Source organism: Trypanosoma theileri, assembly GCF_002087225.1.
Source record: "Trypanosoma theileri isolate Edinburgh chromosome Unknown TM35_Tth_109_V1, whole genome shotgun sequence".
Taxonomy (NCBI): domain Eukaryota; phylum Euglenozoa; class Kinetoplastea; order Trypanosomatida; family Trypanosomatidae; genus Trypanosoma; species Trypanosoma theileri.
In genome coordinates this window covers 1-19,310 of record NW_021639951.1, presented here as the reverse complement: position 1 = coordinate 19,310, position 19,310 = coordinate 1, and the positions used below count along the sequence as shown (strand labels likewise).

Sequence of the window (19,310 nt, the reverse complement as noted above, 5' to 3'; positions counted from 1 at the left end):
ATCTGTGTACGTATTCCACCCACTACACCTACACACATGCCAACAGATATATATATATATATATATATATATATATAATGTGTATATTGCCTCTAAACTATCTGTTATTTCCATTTTTTTTATCTTTTTTGTTTCAAATTGCAAGCGATTTACACAAGCGTAAGCATGCGTATACTTATCTTTATTACATTGAAAAAAAAAATGTGAGTAAAGCAAAAATGCTGGATATAGCACTCTTTTTATTCCACTCTCCTATATTTCAGCCCCTTCTTAAATATATTTAATTATATAATACTGGCCCATCTACACTCTTCTCTTTTTTTTTCATTTTTTTTTTACTCTTTTCCCATTGTTTTTTTTTTTTCTCCTTTCGTTCTGTTTTTTTTTCGCCCTTCTTCTTCACTTTTGCCCAAATCCCTTCTGCGTGTGGACACACGCAACCGCAAGCAAATGTGCAAGTAAAGTGTCCGCAAGTATATATATATATACCCCTGTACGGAACCACTAATTTCTATTTCCCTCTGAGTTCTCTCTATCTCTTTTGTGCATTTAATTTTACCTTTTTTTCAACGAGCACAATTTCTTGAATACTTTCTCTTTTTTTTTCTCTTTTACACCTCATCAACTCCCAATCCAACCGCAAGCACCATTTGTTTTTGTTTTTTTCTATTAGTAGTATGCTGCAGTTGCTCCTGTACCAGCAAAAAAAGAAAAAGAAAAAAGAACCCCTTCTTCATAATATCTCGTCGTCGTTTTTTTTCCCCCCTGTATAGTAAATATATTTGTATACTTGTAACCTATGTATAGTTTCCTTTTATGTTTCTCTCCATTTGCCCACTCCCCAACTCCACTCCACTCCACACTTCACACTTCACACTTCACACTCAACCCCACATATATATATATATATTTCTCATTATTTTCTTCTTTTTTTTCTTCTATTCCTGTCATTTCTATTGTTTTTCACTCTCTTCAACACCACCAGCATCTCCACCTCCTCCCGCTGTGGCTGATGCTACTGGTGTTGGACGTATTCTATCCCGTTCATTCTGTACCCATGCGAGCAGCCCAGCACCATGAGAGGTTTGTCGCAATTGATTAAACTGTGAAGTAAGAGTCTGGAAGAACTGCTGCTCAAGTTCCTTTGCTTCTGCCATTTCCGTCTCTGTAACTCCCGGTGAGCCCCCCTCTCGGATGCCTGTACCTTTTGCAATGAGTGTAAGTCGATCCAGCAGTTTGCGCACAACATAATTACCATACTGCTGGAGAGCCACTTGCATCATTCGATTTGGACCATCCGCCAGAAGAGCCCTAGCAAAACGCAAAATAATGGCGGCTCCATCTGGAAGAATATTACATTCTGCAATAGCAGTTTCAACACAATTGGAAGCAAACTTCTGTACACTGACTTCAAAGATAGTGCTACATAAGGCATCCAGTACTTTTTGTAGCATTTCGCAAATAGGACTTCCAGAATTAGCACGCTGCGCTAACTCTGTTATAACAGTCTGTAAAACATAATTTCCATAACTATGATTGGCCAAGAGTCCACTCTGATTTGCTACTTCACCAATAATCTTTACACAATCATCACCAAACTGAGTCGCCTCCGGTGATGTGGCATTCTCTGATTGTTGTTTTGTGGCATTTCCCACTTGAACAATGGCATCTGCAAAAAAAGGAATAAGACTTTGAATTGCACGACAGGCCACAACATGCTGTGTAAGCAGTTTAACACGGCGACTAAGTGTCGCTGCATCTTCCCCTGTATCACCGGGAATAGGTCCAGCGACAAAGGCTCGCGCCACCGCGTAGAATAAACGCCATTCAGAAGGACCCTCATTCTTGTGCCCTGAGGCAGACATTCCAGACAAGTGCATTCCCTGACCATCATTTTCATTTTCATTCTGTTCATTTTCTGCCTGTTGCTGTTGTTGTTGTTGTTGTTGTGCATCTGTCTCAGCATCGCGTCCACGTTTTCCACCTGTTTTGTGTCCTCCCGTAAATCGACTTGGACAGAGTGCCTTCACAAGGGCTGTCATCATGAAACTACCACCATTACTGCAAACCACCTTCAGTGCGAGTCGTTCAAGACCCGTACAGAGAATATTCACTTCCTCATCACAACGGGCTGTGCCTTCCACAAGACCAAAACATTCAAATACAAACCTTGACGCCAGTGAGCAAGAAAAGAGGGCCATGAAGAGTGGCTCTGCTGCAGGATCCATTGAGTGTGTCTCAGGGTCATACAAGATATTAAAGAGTTCTTTCCGCCGCTGCTGATGTAACAGTGCGAGTCTAAACAGTCGTGTTCCCTGCGCCGTAGCGAGTAAAGCAACACCGCATGAAGGGAGAAACATCGTGGCATTAGACTTTCCTGCCACTTTTTGTTGTTGTTGTTTTTGTTGCTGTTGTTGTTTTTGTTCTTCTTCTTCTTCTTGTTGTTGTTGTGTTGGTTGGTTATTTTCAGTACCATCACCTGTGATAGCGGGTGTAGTAGGTTCAAGGAGCATACGTTTCCATAATTCTGTTGCCGTACCGTCATCAGTACTTGTTAATGCGGAAGAAAGTGCGGAAAATACAGCGCGACTCTGTAAAATATCTTTCAGTAGAAGTGTTGAAGCGGGGGTATGGATATCAACTTCCATCTCAGCCTTCGCCTGTGGTTTATCATATAATGCCAATTGAGCCAAGGCAGTACGTAGGGTTGCGTACACGTGCTTTGCCACATGCGTACCATCTTCAACATCTACCAAACGGAGCCCATCATCACAGTGTACGTGTTGCACATCCAAAAATTCCGAAGCGACTTCCTTTGACAAAACAACATCATCTTCTGAGCGTGGAACAGACATGCATGCTGCAAGATACTTACGCTCTGTTAACACGAGAATCTTTAGTGTTCCACTTGAGGCCCGTCGGTTCATGCGGCCAAGTACCGTTGGCTGCAGAGACTCACGCAGGGAACCACGCCGCCCTGCCTCTTCCAACTCTCCAAAACTCTTCAAATGTACCGCAAAATACGACTCTCGCGGCTCTAAACTGCCACTATGTCCACCACGAGATCCACCGCCGGTAGTAGAAGCCCCAGTACCACCACTGCCACCAGAAGCAACCGCAGACCCTCCACGTCCACGTCCACCACGAAAGTTTTCGCGGTAATAAATCTGCTGTGGTGCTGTAAATCCCATATCATAAGGGGCAGGAGTGTAAAGTGTACATCCTGCTCGAGGAATATTGCCGAATCCAACACCAGGCGCTTGTCGTTGATGGTGTTGATGTTGATGATGATGATGATGATGGTGATGCTGATGTTGGTGTTGATGTGGAATTTGCTGTTGCAAGTGATGGGGTTGGGTATAATAGGTTGTAGTCGGTAGTACACTGGGAGTTGAATAGTACTGAGTTGGTTGTTGTTGTGGTACAGCGGCCCCATTTGGGGGGACAATACCTTGAAAATGTGCGTGATGAGTATAAAATTGATGGTGCTGCGATTGTATATGATGATGATGATGTTGGTGTTGTTGTTGATGCTGCGGTTGTTGTTGTTGTTGTTGTTGTTGTTGGTTATAGTACTGCATTGGGACACTCCTTTCACCCAACGGAGATGGGCCGCTGTGGTATGGCCGCATGTACTGTTACTCTTTTGCTAAAAAAAAAAAAATTCTTCTTCTAAACTACAGCAACAATTATATAACGATAAAATGAATAGAAACAAATAGTAAATACAAATTACAACAAGAACAAGAAATATATATATATATATATATATATCACATAAAACAAATAAAAAAAAAGAAAGAAAAACACATCTAGTTTACTCTTTTCACTCCCTGTATCTGAGAAACAAAAAAAAATATATGTTCCTGTGAGAGTATTGAGGATTTCTTACATAACATTTTTTTTTTTTCTTAACAAGTACATTATTTCCATTTTCCACTCTCTGACACTCCCTCACTCATACCCATACTCAGCACATCAAATCACTTTTTTTTTTTCATCGCTCGATACTTTACATAAGACATATTCATTCCCTCTGAGAATGGGAATGCCTTTTCGGTTTTTGTTGTTATTGTTGTTTCGCCATGGAACAAATTTATCGCAGCACAGAGAAGAAAACATAAAAGAAAAAAAAAAGATTCTCTCTTCACCAAAACGACTTTTTGAACCCAGAACCACCTTTTGAGTCATTCATCTCCACCAATGTCAATCGTTTCTCATCCTCTACAGTATTCGCAACGGAGGCGTTTAAATCATCCTTTGATAAACAACCCGTCTGAAACCGACAACCTGTTGCTTTTGAAGCTATTGGTGGTGGATCGTAAGGTGATACCAATGACTGCGGTCCAACTACAGCACGAAATCTTTTAAGAAAGTTTTCAGACCATTTAATGCGGTACTCACGACCGCGAAATTCCAAGAAAGCGATACCAATATCAATTCGCAAAACTGTTGTAGGGTTACGTCCCAGATACTTTCCAATTTCACGAATAGAGTCACAAATAGCGGCCTCAACAGTAAATCTATCCGTACCGACAAGAGCCGCAATGGTTGCATAACTGATCATTTCTGGCACAGTTGCATGATAATGAGCATCATGCATTGTTAGAACATTTTGTACATGATATTTAGAAAGAAAATCAGGCAAGAGAACGAGTTGTGGTTTATAAAATGTTTTCATACCATTATAAAACTCAATTTTCTGTGACTTAATACTGGCATGAAAGAAATCCGGCACAATACAGGAACGTTTATTTACCATTTGCTCTATCAACATTTCACCCATCACACGCCAAATGCGATGAAGTAGGTCCGTACCACCATTTTTGTTTTGATGACGATACAAAGACTTCGTATTAACCACAATGTCAGCAATCTCTGCGTAACATGCGTAGCAAGGGTCACAAGACATCACAGATCTTCCTTTCCCTCAATATATACTTCCTTAATGAAGTTAGCAGAAACAAAAATAAAAAAAAGAAATGATTAGAACATGATCCTAGAACTGTTTTAGCAAACAATGACAGCAACCCCTTCACACATTTTAAACAGACAAATAAACTTTTCTCACAAATATTTCACTCAACTTTCATATTTCGACACATACATTCATCCAGTTCAACGTTCACCACAAGCCTCAACACCAACCACACGTAATACCCGAAAAAAAAAAAAAAAACAGAAACAAACCAAAAAAAAGTCCACAGAATATAAAACGTGAATCGAAAAACAGAATGATAGGAGAAATCTCTCCAAATACCGAAATTAAATGCGACATTATCTGAAAACCTGAGAAGGTAAAGAAGAATACACCATCTCTATGTTTATTTATCACCCAGGAACATGTCCATTACCCATGACAGACGAGACGGTAAAACCATTAAAACGGCCAGTTTCCTCCAGAAGTAAACTCACATCATAGAGGAAAATAGGAGGACATACCCATACCGCCCTCAACCCTGTCAAGAGTCGAAAGCACAGGGAATCCATACCACCATAATGTGCACGCGAACTCAATGCCCACATCAAGAAAAATGGGCGAACGAAGGCTCATACCTATTCGTGATACCGCCCATACAACTATATGCCCATACCTTCCTGGATTCAAGAAACAAGAAAGAAAGAGAAAGAGAAAGAGAAAGAGAGAGAGAGAGAGATTGGAACCAGAGCAATTGTAATATACATGTTTGTGTATTTATGTGTGGTGATATGCTAGGGCGACAGAACACCCCTACAACCCTAGTCTCCCAGGGCATGCTAACAACATATTTTATGTGAGGGCGAGACAGGCATTGTCAAGATATCACACCGTCGAATGCACGGGGCCTCTCCTCATAGTTGTGAATTAAAACGAAAAACAAAGTAAAGAGTTATTGTTCGTCACGCTATACAACTGCATTTGCTTACTGCTCCCAGGCGTTGTTGTCGCGCTCCACCCAGCCGAAGCCCTCGTCCACCTCGGCGACCGGTGCGGCGATCTGGTTGGCCTCCTCGTGCTTGAGGGCCTCTTCGGGGTCGCGGTAGAAGAAGAGGTCGACCTTCACGTCCCATGGCACGCTGCGGGGGATTGTGCCGCGCAGGCGCAGCACCTCGCGGGCCAGCAGCCAGTACATCATGCTGATGGAGTAGCGGCCGCGGTTGTTGCACGGGATCGCGATGTCGACGAACTCCAGTGGGGCGTCGGTGTCGCAGAAGGCAATAACGGGGATGTTCACAAGGCTGGCCTCACGGAGGGCCTGGTGGTCTGTGCGTGGGTCTGTGACCAGCAGCACGCGTGGCTGCATGAACTTCTTCTGGATCTGGTTTGTGAATGTACCGGGGATGAAGCGGCCAGCGAGGAATGACGTGCCGACAAGCTGCGAGAACTTGAACACGGCGCGCTGTCCAAAGAGACGCGTGGAGCAGACGGTGACGTCCTGTGGGTTCTCCACAGCCGCGATGACGCGAGCGGCGAGGATCAGCTTCTCCCACGTCATGTGGATGTCGATGATGTTTGTGCCGTCCTTGGTGCGGCTGTGGATGTACTTCTTCATGGCGTTGCTGCGGTTCTTCGTGCCAAGGTGGCAGTGCATGGCAACGAGCTTCTGCACGTCGCTCTCCTTCATGCGGAGAACCTTAGCGCCGGATTCCACGGATGTCATCGCGAGTAGTTTAGCCTTGGGTACGTGAGTAGAACTGTGGTCATGTGGCAAAGAAGAAAAGAAGAAAAGAAGAAAAAAAGAAGAAAAAGAAGAGAACAACAGATGTCACACAACCGTCATGGAATAAGGTCACCATCTCAGAGTGTACTGTAGGTGTACGTGCACAACGCACATACGTACGAGTGGGGGAGAAATACACATCTGCGGCTAGCAGAAGTGTCCGTGGTGAAATAATGTACTTTACATGCGTAACACTTCTTTGGGTGTCGTGGGTAGTAACACCACACAACAAGAATAAAAGCAAAAAAAACATAAACTTATCAACTAAACTACAACATTCAAGTATATACTGGATAAGAAGGGAAAGGAACAGTCATTGCTAACGTTACACAGAAGAAACTGTCTGTGTCTTATATTTATCCCTTCAGGGAGCCGGGCTGCTCTCTGTCACCGAAGAGAGACCGTGAGAGCTCGTCGTTACTCATCCGCATTTCGTAGTACTTGCGCTTTGTCTCGTGCAGCTCACGCCGCAACCGCTCCGCCTCGTACTTCAGCTCCGATATGTGTGTTGACGTCATGTTGAGCTCCGACGCCTTCTGCTTCATCACAGCGTTCTCGTGCTGCAGGTCCTTATGGCATACATTCAGCCGCTGCACCACCTCCAGCCCCGGCTGTCGTGCAAGGATGTTCTGCAGCTCCGTCACGAGTCGCTGCTTCTCCTGCAGCTCCATGTCCTTCTCCACACATTCCTCTGATTTTGTGATGAGGCGCCGTTGCAGACGCGTGATCTTGCGCCCAAGCTCCTCCGGTGTGGGGTCGCGGCCCTCCGCCTTTTCCCAGCGCAGCGCGTTCTTCGGGTTCTCCGCCTCCTCGGTAAGGGCCTGCACCTTGGCGCGCTCCACTGTCAAGTCGTACTGCAGCTGCTTGAGGTCCTCCTTCAACTTCTCCGTGTGCCGCGCTCGTGTATGGGCTATCATGGACTGCCGCTTCAGGTCCTCGATCTTTAGTCGCAGGAGGCGCATGTCCTCCTGCCGTGCACGGTACGCGGCCTCGCCCTGACTCAGCATCTCCTGCTGCGCCCGCACCTTCTCGTACAAGAGCGCCAACTCGTCATTGCGTCGTATGAGCTGCACACCCAGGTGATCCCGTTCGACACTCACCTTCAGGAACTGCTGCTGCTGCTGGCTGAGTTCCCTATCACATTGGTTGATGACCTTCACGAGCTGCTTTATCTGCTGGCTGATGTTTTCACATGCCCGGTTGGTGTCGTCAAGGAGGGCGGTGCGATCGTTAACGAGTTTGCGCACCTTTGTAAGCTTGTCCTTTGCCATCTTCTGTCCACTTGTCTCCTCCTGTAACTTCTTCTCCTTCATCGAGAGTTCGTCCTTCAGCTGGCGGATCTGGTGGTCCATCATGCGGAAGTTCTGCCGCAGTTCCACTACTTCATCTTGAGACTCTATGAGCTTCTTCGAGTAGAGGTTTCGCTCCGTCCGAACCTGCTCGTAAATGCTCTGCTGCTTCTTCAACTTCTGTTCGCATTCCTCTATTAACTTCTGCGTCTCCTCGCACTTGATGGTGACGAGCTTCAGCTCCTCCTGCGCTGTGGTTTGCTGCAGCGTCACCTGCGACACCTCGTGCACGTATTTCTCCCGCTCACTCTCCAGCCGTGCCACCGTCTGACGCAGCCTCGCATTGACCTCCCTCTCCCGTTCAATGGCGGTCTCAAGCTCCTGCTGGCTCTCCACCTCGCTCGCAATGATACCCTCAATTATCTGAATCTTCTCCCTCTCCCGCTCACTCTGCTTCTTCAGTGTCTCCTGCTCTTTCAGCAGCATCTCGTACGAGCGTCGCAGGTTCTCCTTTTCCCTCCGCGCTGCATCGATACGTTTCCCGATGTTCGTCTTCTGGTGTCTCAGGTTCTCCTGTTCCTTTCGAATGTCATCGTTCTGCTGCAAGAGGCGTCGCAGCTCCTTGAAATCGTTATCCCGCACACGATGTGTACGCTGCTCCTCCGCTCGGAGCTCTACTGCCTTCTTCTCCGCCTCCGCAATCTCCTTAAGAACCTCACGGTGACGTTCATTCAGTGCCTCTGTTGTGTCAAGTGCATCATCATACGACTGCTGCGTGTGATACAGCTGCTTCTCCGCTGTATCAAGCTTCTGAAGCAGCGATTGCCGCTTGGCCTGATCCTCCTGCAGCTGCGCCCGCAGCGCGTTCACCCCAGAGCTCAGGCCCTCCTCCAGCTGCTCATACGCCTTGAGCTCTTTGCCGCGTTGCTGCACGAGCAGGAGCAGCTCCCGCAACTGCACGTCAGCCCGTTCGCGTGCCTTCGCCTCCTTATCGTACTCCTGCTGTACTGTCTGCTCGCGGTCAGAAAGACGGCGCAGCTCCTCCTGGTGTTCCATCATCTCCGTCTCCGTCTCCTTTTTCTTACCGCTCACATCATTTATTTCCCGCGTGAGGTTCTCCATTTGCTTCACCAGCTCATCGTATTCCATCTGTATCCGCTTCTTCTCTAGCTTCAATTCCTCCAGCGTTGCTGTCTGTGTGGAGGTGAGGGTGGTACCGTTTTCTATCATCTCCTGCAGCGAGGCAATCTCTTCCCGCAGCTTCTTTATCGTGTCCTTCGCACGTGCGTCCTTCTCGTTGGCGGCGTCCACCATGCGCCATGCCTTCTCAATCTCCTTCTTGAGGGCCTCGATAGTGCTGTGGTCGCCCTGCGACAGCTTCACCGCTGCCTGCATCTTCGCAGCGTTGCTCATAAGCTCATGCGTCAGCTGCTGACAATGCCGTACCAGTCGCTTCTCCGACTCGTGACTCTTCTTGAGTGCACGATGTAGCTTCTCGTACTCAGCACGAAAGCGGTTAAAGTTCTCGTGCCCCTCAAGAGCACGCATCGCCTCGTTGAAGTCGCGCTCAAGGTTGGCCAGCATGCCGTCCGAGACGGTCACCTCCTCTGCCTTAGGAGACGCCATTCGCACTCACTAGCGCTTCTCGCGAGAATTACCAGAATTACTGCCACTGGCACTCCCTATCAATATCAATCCTTCCTTCTATGAGGACAACTACACAACACAGAAACAAGGAAGAGGAGAGAGACGCAACATACAGACAGATCAACCGAGACACAGTTTCACAGGGACAGACAGACAGACACAACGACGGAGAGAGAGGTTAAGAGGGGTTGAGAGACACGGAGGGAGAACGAATGAAAGAGAGAGAGAGAGAGAAATGGAAGGAAAAAACAGCTATTGGACCAGGAGACCGTGTCACAAGATCCCTACTTCGGTGCAGCATCATCATTTCCCTCCGTGTCTTCCACAGTTCCCAGCGGAGGGTGTTCAACAGGTCCACGGATGATGAACTCCCGCCTCAACGCAGATAGTCTATCGTCGACTCCAGCCATCACCTCGTCAAGCTCCCCACGAGTAGGCACGCGTCGCTCGAGGTCCAGCAGCCAATCCTTCACTTCATCAAACGCCCCCTGCAGCGAACCCTGCAGACACTGCTCATTCAGCACCTCGCCGTGTCGCCGGAGAGTCTCGCGTACGGAGGCGACATCCTCCTGCAGTAACGCCACCTTTCCAGGCAGGCCGTCCGCCACCTGGGCAATCTTCTCAACCGCTTCCATTGTATCCTCCACAAGCTCCAGATGCTTGCCGCTAAGCTCACTGTGCACCCCGTGGATCTGCTCACAGGTCTGCGTCACGTGACTCTTCAGGGTCTCCTCTACATGACACCTGATCTGTTCCTCGGAGACACGCAAGCTCGCACTAGTGTGTGCCGTCTGCGCCTCCACCTCGCGTCGCACGACATCCAGCTCCTTCCGCAGTTCCTCCACGGTCTTATCTATGGATTGAAGCGTCTCGCGGCGAAGCGCATTCTGCTCCCCGCAACACTGCGCCTCGTGGCTCGCTAGCCGCTCGTTAATGCCGTCACTCTGGCGCTGCATGGCCGCAGTCAACCCCTCCTGCATCGACCGCAGCTGCTCCCCCAGCGTGCGCTGTAGCTGCTGTACATCCTCAAGCAATGGGGTGGAGGACAAGCGCTGCTGCAGCTGCCTCTGTTGCTGCTCGAGCTGCGCGATTCGCTCCTCCTGCTGTGTAAAGCGATGTCTATTGCCCTCCACAGTGCCCTCAATACGGTCGATACTCTTCTGCATATCATCGAGCCTTTGCTTTGTCGTCTCCATGTGGCGCTCAATGTATTGTCTAAAGTTCAGTAGCACGTCACGCAGCTCAGTGCTGAGAGCGTCGTGCATTGCCGTTATCGGTGCTGTGGCCGTCCCCTCCGCCGCCGACGCGAGGGCAGCAGAGCATCGCGGCATGCGCACATTGTCGTCGCCGCCCCCAACCCAGCCACCAGCAACGAGCTCCTGCAACTGTTGGTACATGGATGCCAAGTCGCTGCAGTGCTGTCGCTGCTCTGCGGAAACAGCTTGCCATTGCGTCGCCTGGTGCTCCTGACGTTGCCGCAGCAGTGCCAGAGCGTCCTGCACCTCATCCAGCCGTTCTAGCACGTCGCGCTGCTCGTGCAATACCTTTAGGCGGTGCTCCATGGTACGAGAGTCCATCCGCCGCCCCCACAAGCAATCCCACGCTAGAACCATTAGAGTCACGATAACATCAAGAAACAAAGAAAGAAATAAAGAAAAAGGAAATAAGATAAGAAGCATGCAAACAAACCACCACGTTCACAAACACTTCTACAGAGCATCAACACAAATGCATGGTCAGCAGGGAAAACAATTTCGTCACTAAACTGAAATGGAGGGGTACAGATTACGAGCAAAATCCCTCCACTACACCACACTCAGTACGCGTGGGATGATAGATACGTGGGTGATATCATCACTATCAGCATCATTATCATCACCATCTCCTCTTACTCGGGGTACCTGGCTCAGGCAACAGCCAGCAACCCCACCTTAAACTATATGCCGTCTATTTCAAACTGCCTTAGTTCCCCAACTCCTTGTCTTCTCACTTGACCCACATACTCACAACACACATGCGCTACTTCACCAGACTACTCTCTACTGATGGTCACATACATACTACAGGACACCAGTACTACATATACCCCCATACCCACCCATATAAAAAATAATTTTCCCCTTCCCATCCCATCCCAGAGTCCCAAGGTATCTGTTCGTTCCGCACTCCCTTCTAATCTTCCGGTTTCTACAGTCCCCAAGCCACCCCACTCTACCAGCGGAAGTCGTTAAATATATTGGTGATATCCATGTATGTTCCGTGAAGCTTGCTATCAGAGGAATCATTGTTGTGCTCGGCGAAGAGCTTTACACTAGGCAGCGGAGGACAAAGATTGTAGTTCTTGTCGTCAGGACGGTTGGCAGGGGACCAGCCCTGTGTGATGCGTGTCAGCATGTGGTGAAATGGTTCACGCCCTTGTATGAAGTCCTTCACCTTTGCCCGCACTGCTGGAGGCAGGTCTTCGTCATATTGCACCATGAGTGTATCTAGCTTGCCCATCTGGTCCTGAAAGTGAACTACTTGGTCCCCATAGCGGGACATGTTGCGGTAGGACTCCGATACACACTCCTTGTGCAGAAGAGAGGCGTAGTAGGGACGTTTCCACTCAAATTTGCTCACTTTGCCAAGTTTAACCGCCGGTGCACCTCCCCAAAGTTCTCCATCACCAATTTTGGTGTCTGTAGTGACAACGCTACCTGGGAGAATGTGCACCATTGTGCCAGTGGTCACACCCTTCATAATCTTTGTGTTGTGTCCTATGCGATTGAAGGGACCAATGGAACAACTGTCTAGAAAGCAGTTCGGCTCAATGATCGTGTTCTGCATGATGCGACAAACACCATTCATGCCATCCCACTGCTGATATGGATTGATGGCCTCATGACGCTGATATGCCAGGAGGTCCGTTGGGGCATCACTCACAATGCACGTGTTCTCCATCACCTGCACACCCTCAGCAATGTACACACAGTTCGTATCCCCTTTCACTGTAACACCCTCCATAATTACAGAACCTATGCCAACCACCACCTGTCCTATTAATGACGCTGTTTGCCCAATGTACTCCGCCGAGGCCTCTACAGAAGCATGATAGTTGTTCGGCACCTTCTGGTAAAAGTAGAGCTGCGCGCACACGCGGTTCATCGAGAAGGGCTCCAGGTAACTATCGTACAAGACCTGCATGAGTCTAGATCCCTTGGAAATGGGACCATAGTTCCCGTACGACAGCTGCATGAAGGCACCATCGTAGTGGTTCATCGGGCCCCACTGAATGAGGGCGATGGGGTGCCGGGGATCCTCCGGGTCTGTAATTACACCAGCGCGGTCGTTCATGTTTGTCATGGAAGTACCGCCCTGCATCGTAAGCGTCTCCACCGGCAGTTGCTTGATCCAACTCACCCACCCGGGCCCCGCGTAGCGCCCCTCCATGTGGCCCCAGAGAATATCGGGGTGTGCCTGCCCAATCGCCTCGGACGCCATGCAGCGGGCGAGCGTCCGCCGCAGCATCTCACCTAATAGTCAATCAACTACAAAAAATCACAGTAACACCAGACAAAAAAGCAGAAAAGAGAAGCGAAACCAGGAAAAATAATAACAAATAAACAAAGACCACAGAGACCAAAGAGAAACACAAAACACACAATTACATGGGTATATACCCCCACCCTCTCTCTCTCCACACACACACACACCATACCATCATAACTAAGAAAGGACTACAAACACACACAGCAAAAAATATCCCCTTTCGACCATGTGTCAGTAGCTAGACCCCAAAGAACAAATTAAACACCTTAAACGCAAAAAGAATTACACAGTCGCACTCATTACACCCTTGGTATTCCTTCTCATGCAGGTTATCCCAACTCCACCCCATTCAGCGAAGCAAAGCACCCACGACATGGAAACCAGCAAATCACATAAAGCCATGTGCGCAAGAAAAGAAAGATTAACTCTCATCAAGAGAAGGCCTTCACCACATTACACACACAAATGAGTCTTTGAAATTGTTGCCCTCCCACCTCTCTTCACCTTGGTAAACACGTTACAATGTATGAGTGTTCAACCACGTTTTTTTGTTTTTTTTGTTTGTTTGTTTATTTATCACCCAGGAACATGTCCATTACCCATGACAGACGAGACGGCAAAACCATTAAAACGACGCCACAAATCGCCAATATCTCCCCACGGTGAGCTTATAGATGTGCTTTGGAATGATACAAGTGGTCCACCAAACCAACGGTGTTCTGCCGCAGCAATTCGGGTTTGACTGTCTTTATTTTCCAATTGAAGGCTCACAATCGAGGGAAAAATAAACCTGCGTTGAACTGTAGAGAAAGGTAGTTTCATCGTAAAATCTGTCTCTAGCTTAAGGTGAAGGAAAACCACTGAATCTTGTTTCTCTTTACGTATCTCCATACAATATGATGTCGTTTGTATAGGGAGAAGTTTCTGTAGGAATGCTATCGCATTAGCACACTCAGTCCGATTACAGAGTAAACACAGTGTATCCTGTAGGATAAACTTTGAAGCAAATTTATCATTTGATGGTAATTTAAAGTTCATAGCATCAAGCCATGCTTCTGCACATGCTCTCTCACTGGGTGTTATGCCATTTTGCCAAAATGCCCATGAACGCGTTTGATTTAAGGTAACAGGAATTGCGTACCGCCAGTGCTCTGAGAAGAATTTATCCTTTCCATAACGAGCGTAGGTGACACACATGGTACAGAAGAGAAATTGACCCCCCAAACTGAAGACCATTAATCTTTTCCATTTGCGCCACCTGACATTCTGAAAGACCATCCTCTTAGAAACTAAAGAGAGAGAGAGTGTGTTACCCAATCACACACACAAAGACAAAACGAAAACATACAAAGAAAAAGAAAACAAAAAGAATAATACAGATTAAGTAACGATAACAATACAAAAAAAAAAATATTTCCTCATTTTGTAATATAATAGCAATAATAATAATCCTGTGAACAATTACGCTTACTCATACTCTTAGTCGAGGTGTTTCATTAATATACGCAAATGGAATTCATGTTGGCTCTTGGATTTCCTATCGCTTCCTATACTATCTTTTTTTTTTTCTCTTACGTTTATGTATGTGTTTGCCACACGTCACTGTGATTGATCTATAAAAAAACTTTTTTTTTTTCTTTTCAAACTCTTCCACATGTGATATTTATCGTAGATTAATTCACAATACAAACACACATATAAATATATATAAATATATATAAATATATGAGAAAAATAGATAGATGTGTCAGGAAGGTCTACTACTTCTTTCTGGATGCACGAGCCTTCTTTTTCTCATTCACGTTGTACCTGTGGTAGGAGGAGAACATGCGTGGTTGGTTCGGATCACGTTTATGGTGTTTGGGTGCTTCACCAAAAGCCGCCAAATCATCATCATCATTACCACCAATACCATGCATAACATGTTTTTCTTTTAATTTAGCCGATGTTGTACCACGAACAACATGTGCCAGTTGATCTTCACGAAGAACAAGAGATCTGTTGGTACCACGTCTTCCACCTCGAGGTTTTGGGAGATTGTAAACAGTACCACGTGTGCTGATGGTCTTTTTAAAGTTAATAAACAACTGTCTTTCACCATCACGAGTCACAACATACTGAACTCGTCGTAGTGTATTTCCACTACCACACTGAGAACAAAACTGACGAGTCGTATCTGTTGTAATGGCAAAGCAGGAAGTGCAGCGGAGAAGCCAATGACGTAATTCACATATACGCATTCCCTGCGGTCCAACAATGGGAACACCGAGATGTAATAATGTGTTTTGCATCGCATAGTCAGATGTCACACAGGCAACACCACCCGTAAACCGTTCACCACTCATAGTGGTTCCATCTGCCGCACATGTGTGAATATTCTCCGGTGTAATCCATCCTCCCTCATCATCATCATCATCCTCATCGTTATTATCATCATCTTTCTTCTTTTCTCCTTCCTCTTCTTCTTCTTCTTCACCATCAGAAACAGCCTCTGTAACAATGTCTGTGCCATGCGTTCCACCAGGATTAATCACCGCTGGTCGTGGTTCAATAGGCGCCAACAGGGCGTTAGCAGCCGTACAACAGTCCAGTGCTAATGCACAGATGCGAATATCTGTTCGACTCATCGCACCCAAATCTCCTGTTTTGCCTGCAATCGCCACCACAGCAGCCAATGACTCTTTAGATGGTTCCAACACATGTAGTGTTTGTGGACGTTGTTTTTGTTGTAACTGTGATAGTAGTTCACGTGCGGGACGATCACGCACTTCAGCAATAACCTGCGAAGTGGTCACAAAGACATCCGTCACTTCATTGAAGCTATTTAACGTTCCCTTAATAAAGGCATTCGCATCAAGGATAAGAAGTCCCTTTTCATATGTGGGAATAGCAGTCCCTAGTGTAGTGTATAAACTCTTACTACTTGTTTTTTCCTGATCTTCACTCGATTCCGTGACTGCAAAAACAACTCGCTTAGGCTCAGTGGATGATGGTGTAACATCTTTCGCCTTTTGTGCAACGGCTGCCCACGACATGATACTGCTGGTTCTTATCGTTAATATCAAATGGTTAACGCCCAATACAGAAAAAAAGAAGTAAAAGAAAATAATTAACAGAAAGAAAAAAAAAAAGAAGGAGTAAACAAGAAGATTAGGAAGAGAAAAATAATAAGACATTAAATGTGTTTTCCACACCAAGAAGAAGAACAACAACAAGAAGAAAATAAAAAAAAAGGTTTATTTATGTACAGATACGAAGAAACAAAAAAAAAGAGTGAGTTAGAGAAAGAAGGAGACACAGTTGTACTCTTACACTTACTCTCATTTCTTATCCTTCCTTCTTCTTACTCGATTGTGATAAATATATTCTTTTCTTCATTCCAAATTATGAATGAAAAACTCATGTATTGTATAATTCTTTTACTTATTGAAGTCTCTCATTTTACACAGATGGCAATGTCACTTCTGGTACACTACCATCATCAGCGTCAAATTCCCGTAAACTAAGTATAACTCGATTGGTTTTAAGTTTACGTTCAAATGTAAACATTAAAGCAAGTTCTTGTGGGGATAATGGCCGTAATTTCGTTGTAGTAAGTGAAGGTGGTAATGCAAACGGGCCAGAGCGTACTAATGTAATTACACCACCTGCCCGTCGCAATTTTCGTGCTACACGGTAAGGTAATAATGGTGTACAAATAAGTAATCGTTCACTATGAAGAGGAATACGATAGAGTTCAGAAACAACATCACGTCTATGTTGTGATTGTGATTGTGATTGTAATTGTTGTTTCTTATTCTGTTTTTGTAGATCTAGTACAGGCTCTACCGTACAGGTACAAGGTACCTTTATATCCTTTGAAAGTTGTTTACGAATACCCGCATCCAGATCCTTATTTATTTCCATAGCGAGATTATGGACAACTTCTGATGGTACACCACGAGCAAAACGAATATCATACACACCATAGTTTCCAAGGAATTCATTATTCCAGTAACGAACCATAGAAACATCATTAGTGGCAAGACCAAGTCCTTTCATTCCATTCATAAAACCAATAGGTCGAAGAATATTCATACCAATACCTGCCGTTTCTCCTATGAGTGGGGTGAGTCGATGAACAAAACTTCGAGGATCTGTTTGATCCGATGTAATAGAAATGCCTGGATGTAAATATACCAAAAAGTACTGACGATGTAGTGCCCGTTTTAACGCAGGTACCCACATAATGGATGATGAACCACTACCACTATTATTATTATTATTATTATTATTATTATTATTATCCTTATCAGGAGCAGATGTTTTTCCTGTTAAGGCCGTCTCCACTCGAATACGAATATCCATTTTCTGCATATCCACCCAATTACATTGTCTCTCCAATCCTTCACGATCAATAGTATTCCCATTAGCGCTGATACCACCTGTTTCAGCGAGTGTTCGCGCCTCTGCGAAGGGAACACCACAGCGATGAAAAAGCCAATGATAAAGTGATGGGGCATGAGCAACTGTATTCACTTGACTATTTACAAAACCACGTCTATTACGTAATAACATCGCTTCTGTCATTTCTTTACTGTGGAGTACACCAAGACGGAAGACACGACCACGCGTATCACGTGGGAGATGCCGTCGCCTGGTAGTGGGATACGTCTTTACACTCACAATGCGGGAGAGACCCGTATTGAGTTTCTCTAAATTAAGCATTACTACTCAAATTTGTTATTAAGGTTTTAATATGCTTTCTTTCTTTCTTTTTTTTTTATTCCCAGTAGAAGTTCTCTCCACACTTTCCTCGCCAGAAGCCGTGAAAGATAAAGAAAGAAAAAGAAAAGAAATAAAAAAAAAGAAGGAAGTGTTCTCATTGGTACACATTATAGTCAAAAGATGGAAACAGAGAAGATCACAGAGAATTATATAAATTGAAGAAAAACAAATATGAAAAGGGGAATGGGATATGACAGCAGCGACCCCAAAGTGGCCTTAAATATAATAAAATTAAACGTATCAAGAATAATAGATGAAAAGAAGGGAAAAAAAGAAGAAGAGAACAACGACACACAAAAAGAGATGAATAATAAATATTACCGTCTCTCTCTCTCTCTCTCCTTATTTCTCTTTCTATTCCTCCCTTCTTTTTATTCTCTTTCCTTTTTTTTTTTTTTTTTACTCGCTTCACTTAGGCTTTCGAATGAACCACATAAAAAAGGCACAAACACGCAGGTAAAGATGTGAAGATACACAAGACCATATGTTTGCCTTTCTCATTCAACTCCACACACTCTCTCTCTCTCAATGACACCTACTTTCTCTTTTCATTTTCTTTTTCCTTCCATATATATTCTTTCTTTCCTTCTTTCTTTCTCTCTCTCTCTCTCTCTCTCTCTCTCTCATACAGTTAACTCTATTATTCCCCCCTCTCCTTCTGCGCAGCGAGCATACGTCGGATAGATTCCTGCTTTTCTCGTGAGTACTGCGCATTCACAAAATTCAACGCCCGCCGGGGGAGTTGCACCGCCACACCTCCTCTTGTTTGTGCTCGTTGTTGTTGTTGTTGCGTCTTCACAAGTCGTTCCGCTACTTTTGCCCGAAAAACATCACTGATGCCATTCGCAGAGGCCACCACCGCAATAGATGAAAGTACATCTGCACTGCAGGGTTCAAATCGACCTTCACTTTCTTGCCAAATACGATCCATCGCTTCTCGTGCGGCGGCCTCATCTCCTGGTGTAAGGGCTTTTAATAATAACACAGTTTCCAATTGTGTGGCTTGGGCCCCCAAATCACGTGTGGCTTGAGTTTCTAAAGCGTTAATAATTTCATTGTGATGGGCACTCAACAATGTATAAGAATCACACCATTTCGCGAAGTGTAATAATTTAGAAATGGGTTGACGTGCGGCGGCGGGTGGTCGAGTGGCGAGGGCGTGTTGAGTGACGGCGAGAAGAGCATCCATCATACCGTGTAAAGCTGCGGTGTCATCTGTGTTAAGATATGGAGATTCCTTGAGAAGTGCAGCGGCACAAGTACGGCGGGCTTTGGAGGCGAGTTTGCCAATCAATTGACACGTCATTGCATAATCAATTTCCCCATTATTATTATTATTATTATTATTATTATTATTATTATTATTATTATTATTATT

The 19,310-nt window shown here is 45.6% G+C and overlaps 10 protein-coding genes across 10 annotated transcripts; all 10 read right to left on the bottom strand.

Annotated features, from left to right (window-relative positions):
• Positions 1-953: 953 nt before the first annotated feature.
• Positions 954-3,632, bottom strand: TM35_001091090 (uncharacterized protein; the record flags this gene model as incomplete). Its single annotated transcript, XM_029031697.1, has 1 exon — positions 954-3,632. One exon carries the CDS (start codon positions 3,630-3,632, stop codon positions 954-956), a length of 2,679 nt encoding a protein of 892 aa, XP_028877016.1.
• A 515-nt stretch (positions 3,633-4,147) lies between these two features.
• Positions 4,148-4,912, bottom strand: TM35_001091080 (uncharacterized protein; the record flags this gene model as incomplete). The annotated part of the gene is made up of 1 exon (XM_029031696.1): positions 4,148-4,912. The coding sequence occupies one exon, from the start codon at positions 4,910-4,912 to the stop codon at positions 4,148-4,150; it is 765 nt and encodes a 254-aa protein (XP_028877015.1).
• Positions 4,913-5,903: 991 nt separating this feature from the next.
• Positions 5,904-6,641, bottom strand: TM35_001091070 (40S ribosomal protein SA; the record flags this gene model as incomplete). The annotated part of the gene is made up of 1 exon (XM_029031695.1): positions 5,904-6,641. One exon carries the CDS (start codon positions 6,639-6,641, stop codon positions 5,904-5,906), a length of 738 nt encoding a protein of 245 aa, XP_028877014.1.
• A 416-nt stretch (positions 6,642-7,057) lies between these two features.
• Positions 7,058-9,616, bottom strand: TM35_001091060 (uncharacterized protein; the record flags this gene model as incomplete). Its single annotated transcript, XM_029031694.1, has 1 exon — positions 7,058-9,616. The coding sequence occupies one exon, from the start codon at positions 9,614-9,616 to the stop codon at positions 7,058-7,060; it is 2,559 nt and encodes an 852-aa protein (XP_028877013.1).
• Positions 9,617-9,921: 305 nt separating this feature from the next.
• On the bottom strand, positions 9,922-11,214 carry TM35_001091050 (uncharacterized protein; the record flags this gene model as incomplete). The annotated part of the gene is made up of 1 exon (XM_029031693.1): positions 9,922-11,214. One exon carries the CDS (start codon positions 11,212-11,214, stop codon positions 9,922-9,924), a length of 1,293 nt encoding a protein of 430 aa, XP_028877012.1.
• Positions 11,215-11,848: 634 nt separating this feature from the next.
• TM35_001091040 (uncharacterized protein) lies at positions 11,849-13,144 on the bottom strand (the record flags this gene model as incomplete). The annotated part of the gene is made up of 1 exon (XM_029031692.1): positions 11,849-13,144. The coding sequence occupies one exon, from the start codon at positions 13,142-13,144 to the stop codon at positions 11,849-11,851; it is 1,296 nt and encodes a 431-aa protein (XP_028877011.1).
• A 597-nt stretch (positions 13,145-13,741) lies between these two features.
• On the bottom strand, positions 13,742-14,443 carry TM35_001091030 (uncharacterized protein; the record flags this gene model as incomplete). The annotated part of the gene is made up of 1 exon (XM_029031691.1): positions 13,742-14,443. The coding sequence occupies one exon, from the start codon at positions 14,441-14,443 to the stop codon at positions 13,742-13,744; it is 702 nt and encodes a 233-aa protein (XP_028877010.1).
• A 482-nt stretch (positions 14,444-14,925) lies between these two features.
• On the bottom strand, positions 14,926-16,200 carry TM35_001091020 (RNA-binding protein NOB1; the record flags this gene model as incomplete). Its single annotated transcript, XM_029031690.1, has 1 exon — positions 14,926-16,200. The coding sequence occupies one exon, from the start codon at positions 16,198-16,200 to the stop codon at positions 14,926-14,928; it is 1,275 nt and encodes a 424-aa protein (XP_028877009.1).
• Positions 16,201-16,606: 406 nt separating this feature from the next.
• On the bottom strand, positions 16,607-17,872 carry TM35_001091010 (uncharacterized protein; the record flags this gene model as incomplete). Its single annotated transcript, XM_029031689.1, has 1 exon — positions 16,607-17,872. One exon carries the CDS (start codon positions 17,870-17,872, stop codon positions 16,607-16,609), a length of 1,266 nt encoding a protein of 421 aa, XP_028877008.1.
• Positions 17,873-18,572: 700 nt separating this feature from the next.
• TM35_001091000 (uncharacterized protein) lies at positions 18,573-19,310 on the bottom strand (the record flags this gene model as incomplete). The annotated part of the gene is made up of 1 exon (XM_029031688.1): positions 18,573-19,310. A coding segment is annotated over one exon (738 nt), but the record flags the coding sequence as incomplete, so codon positions are not given.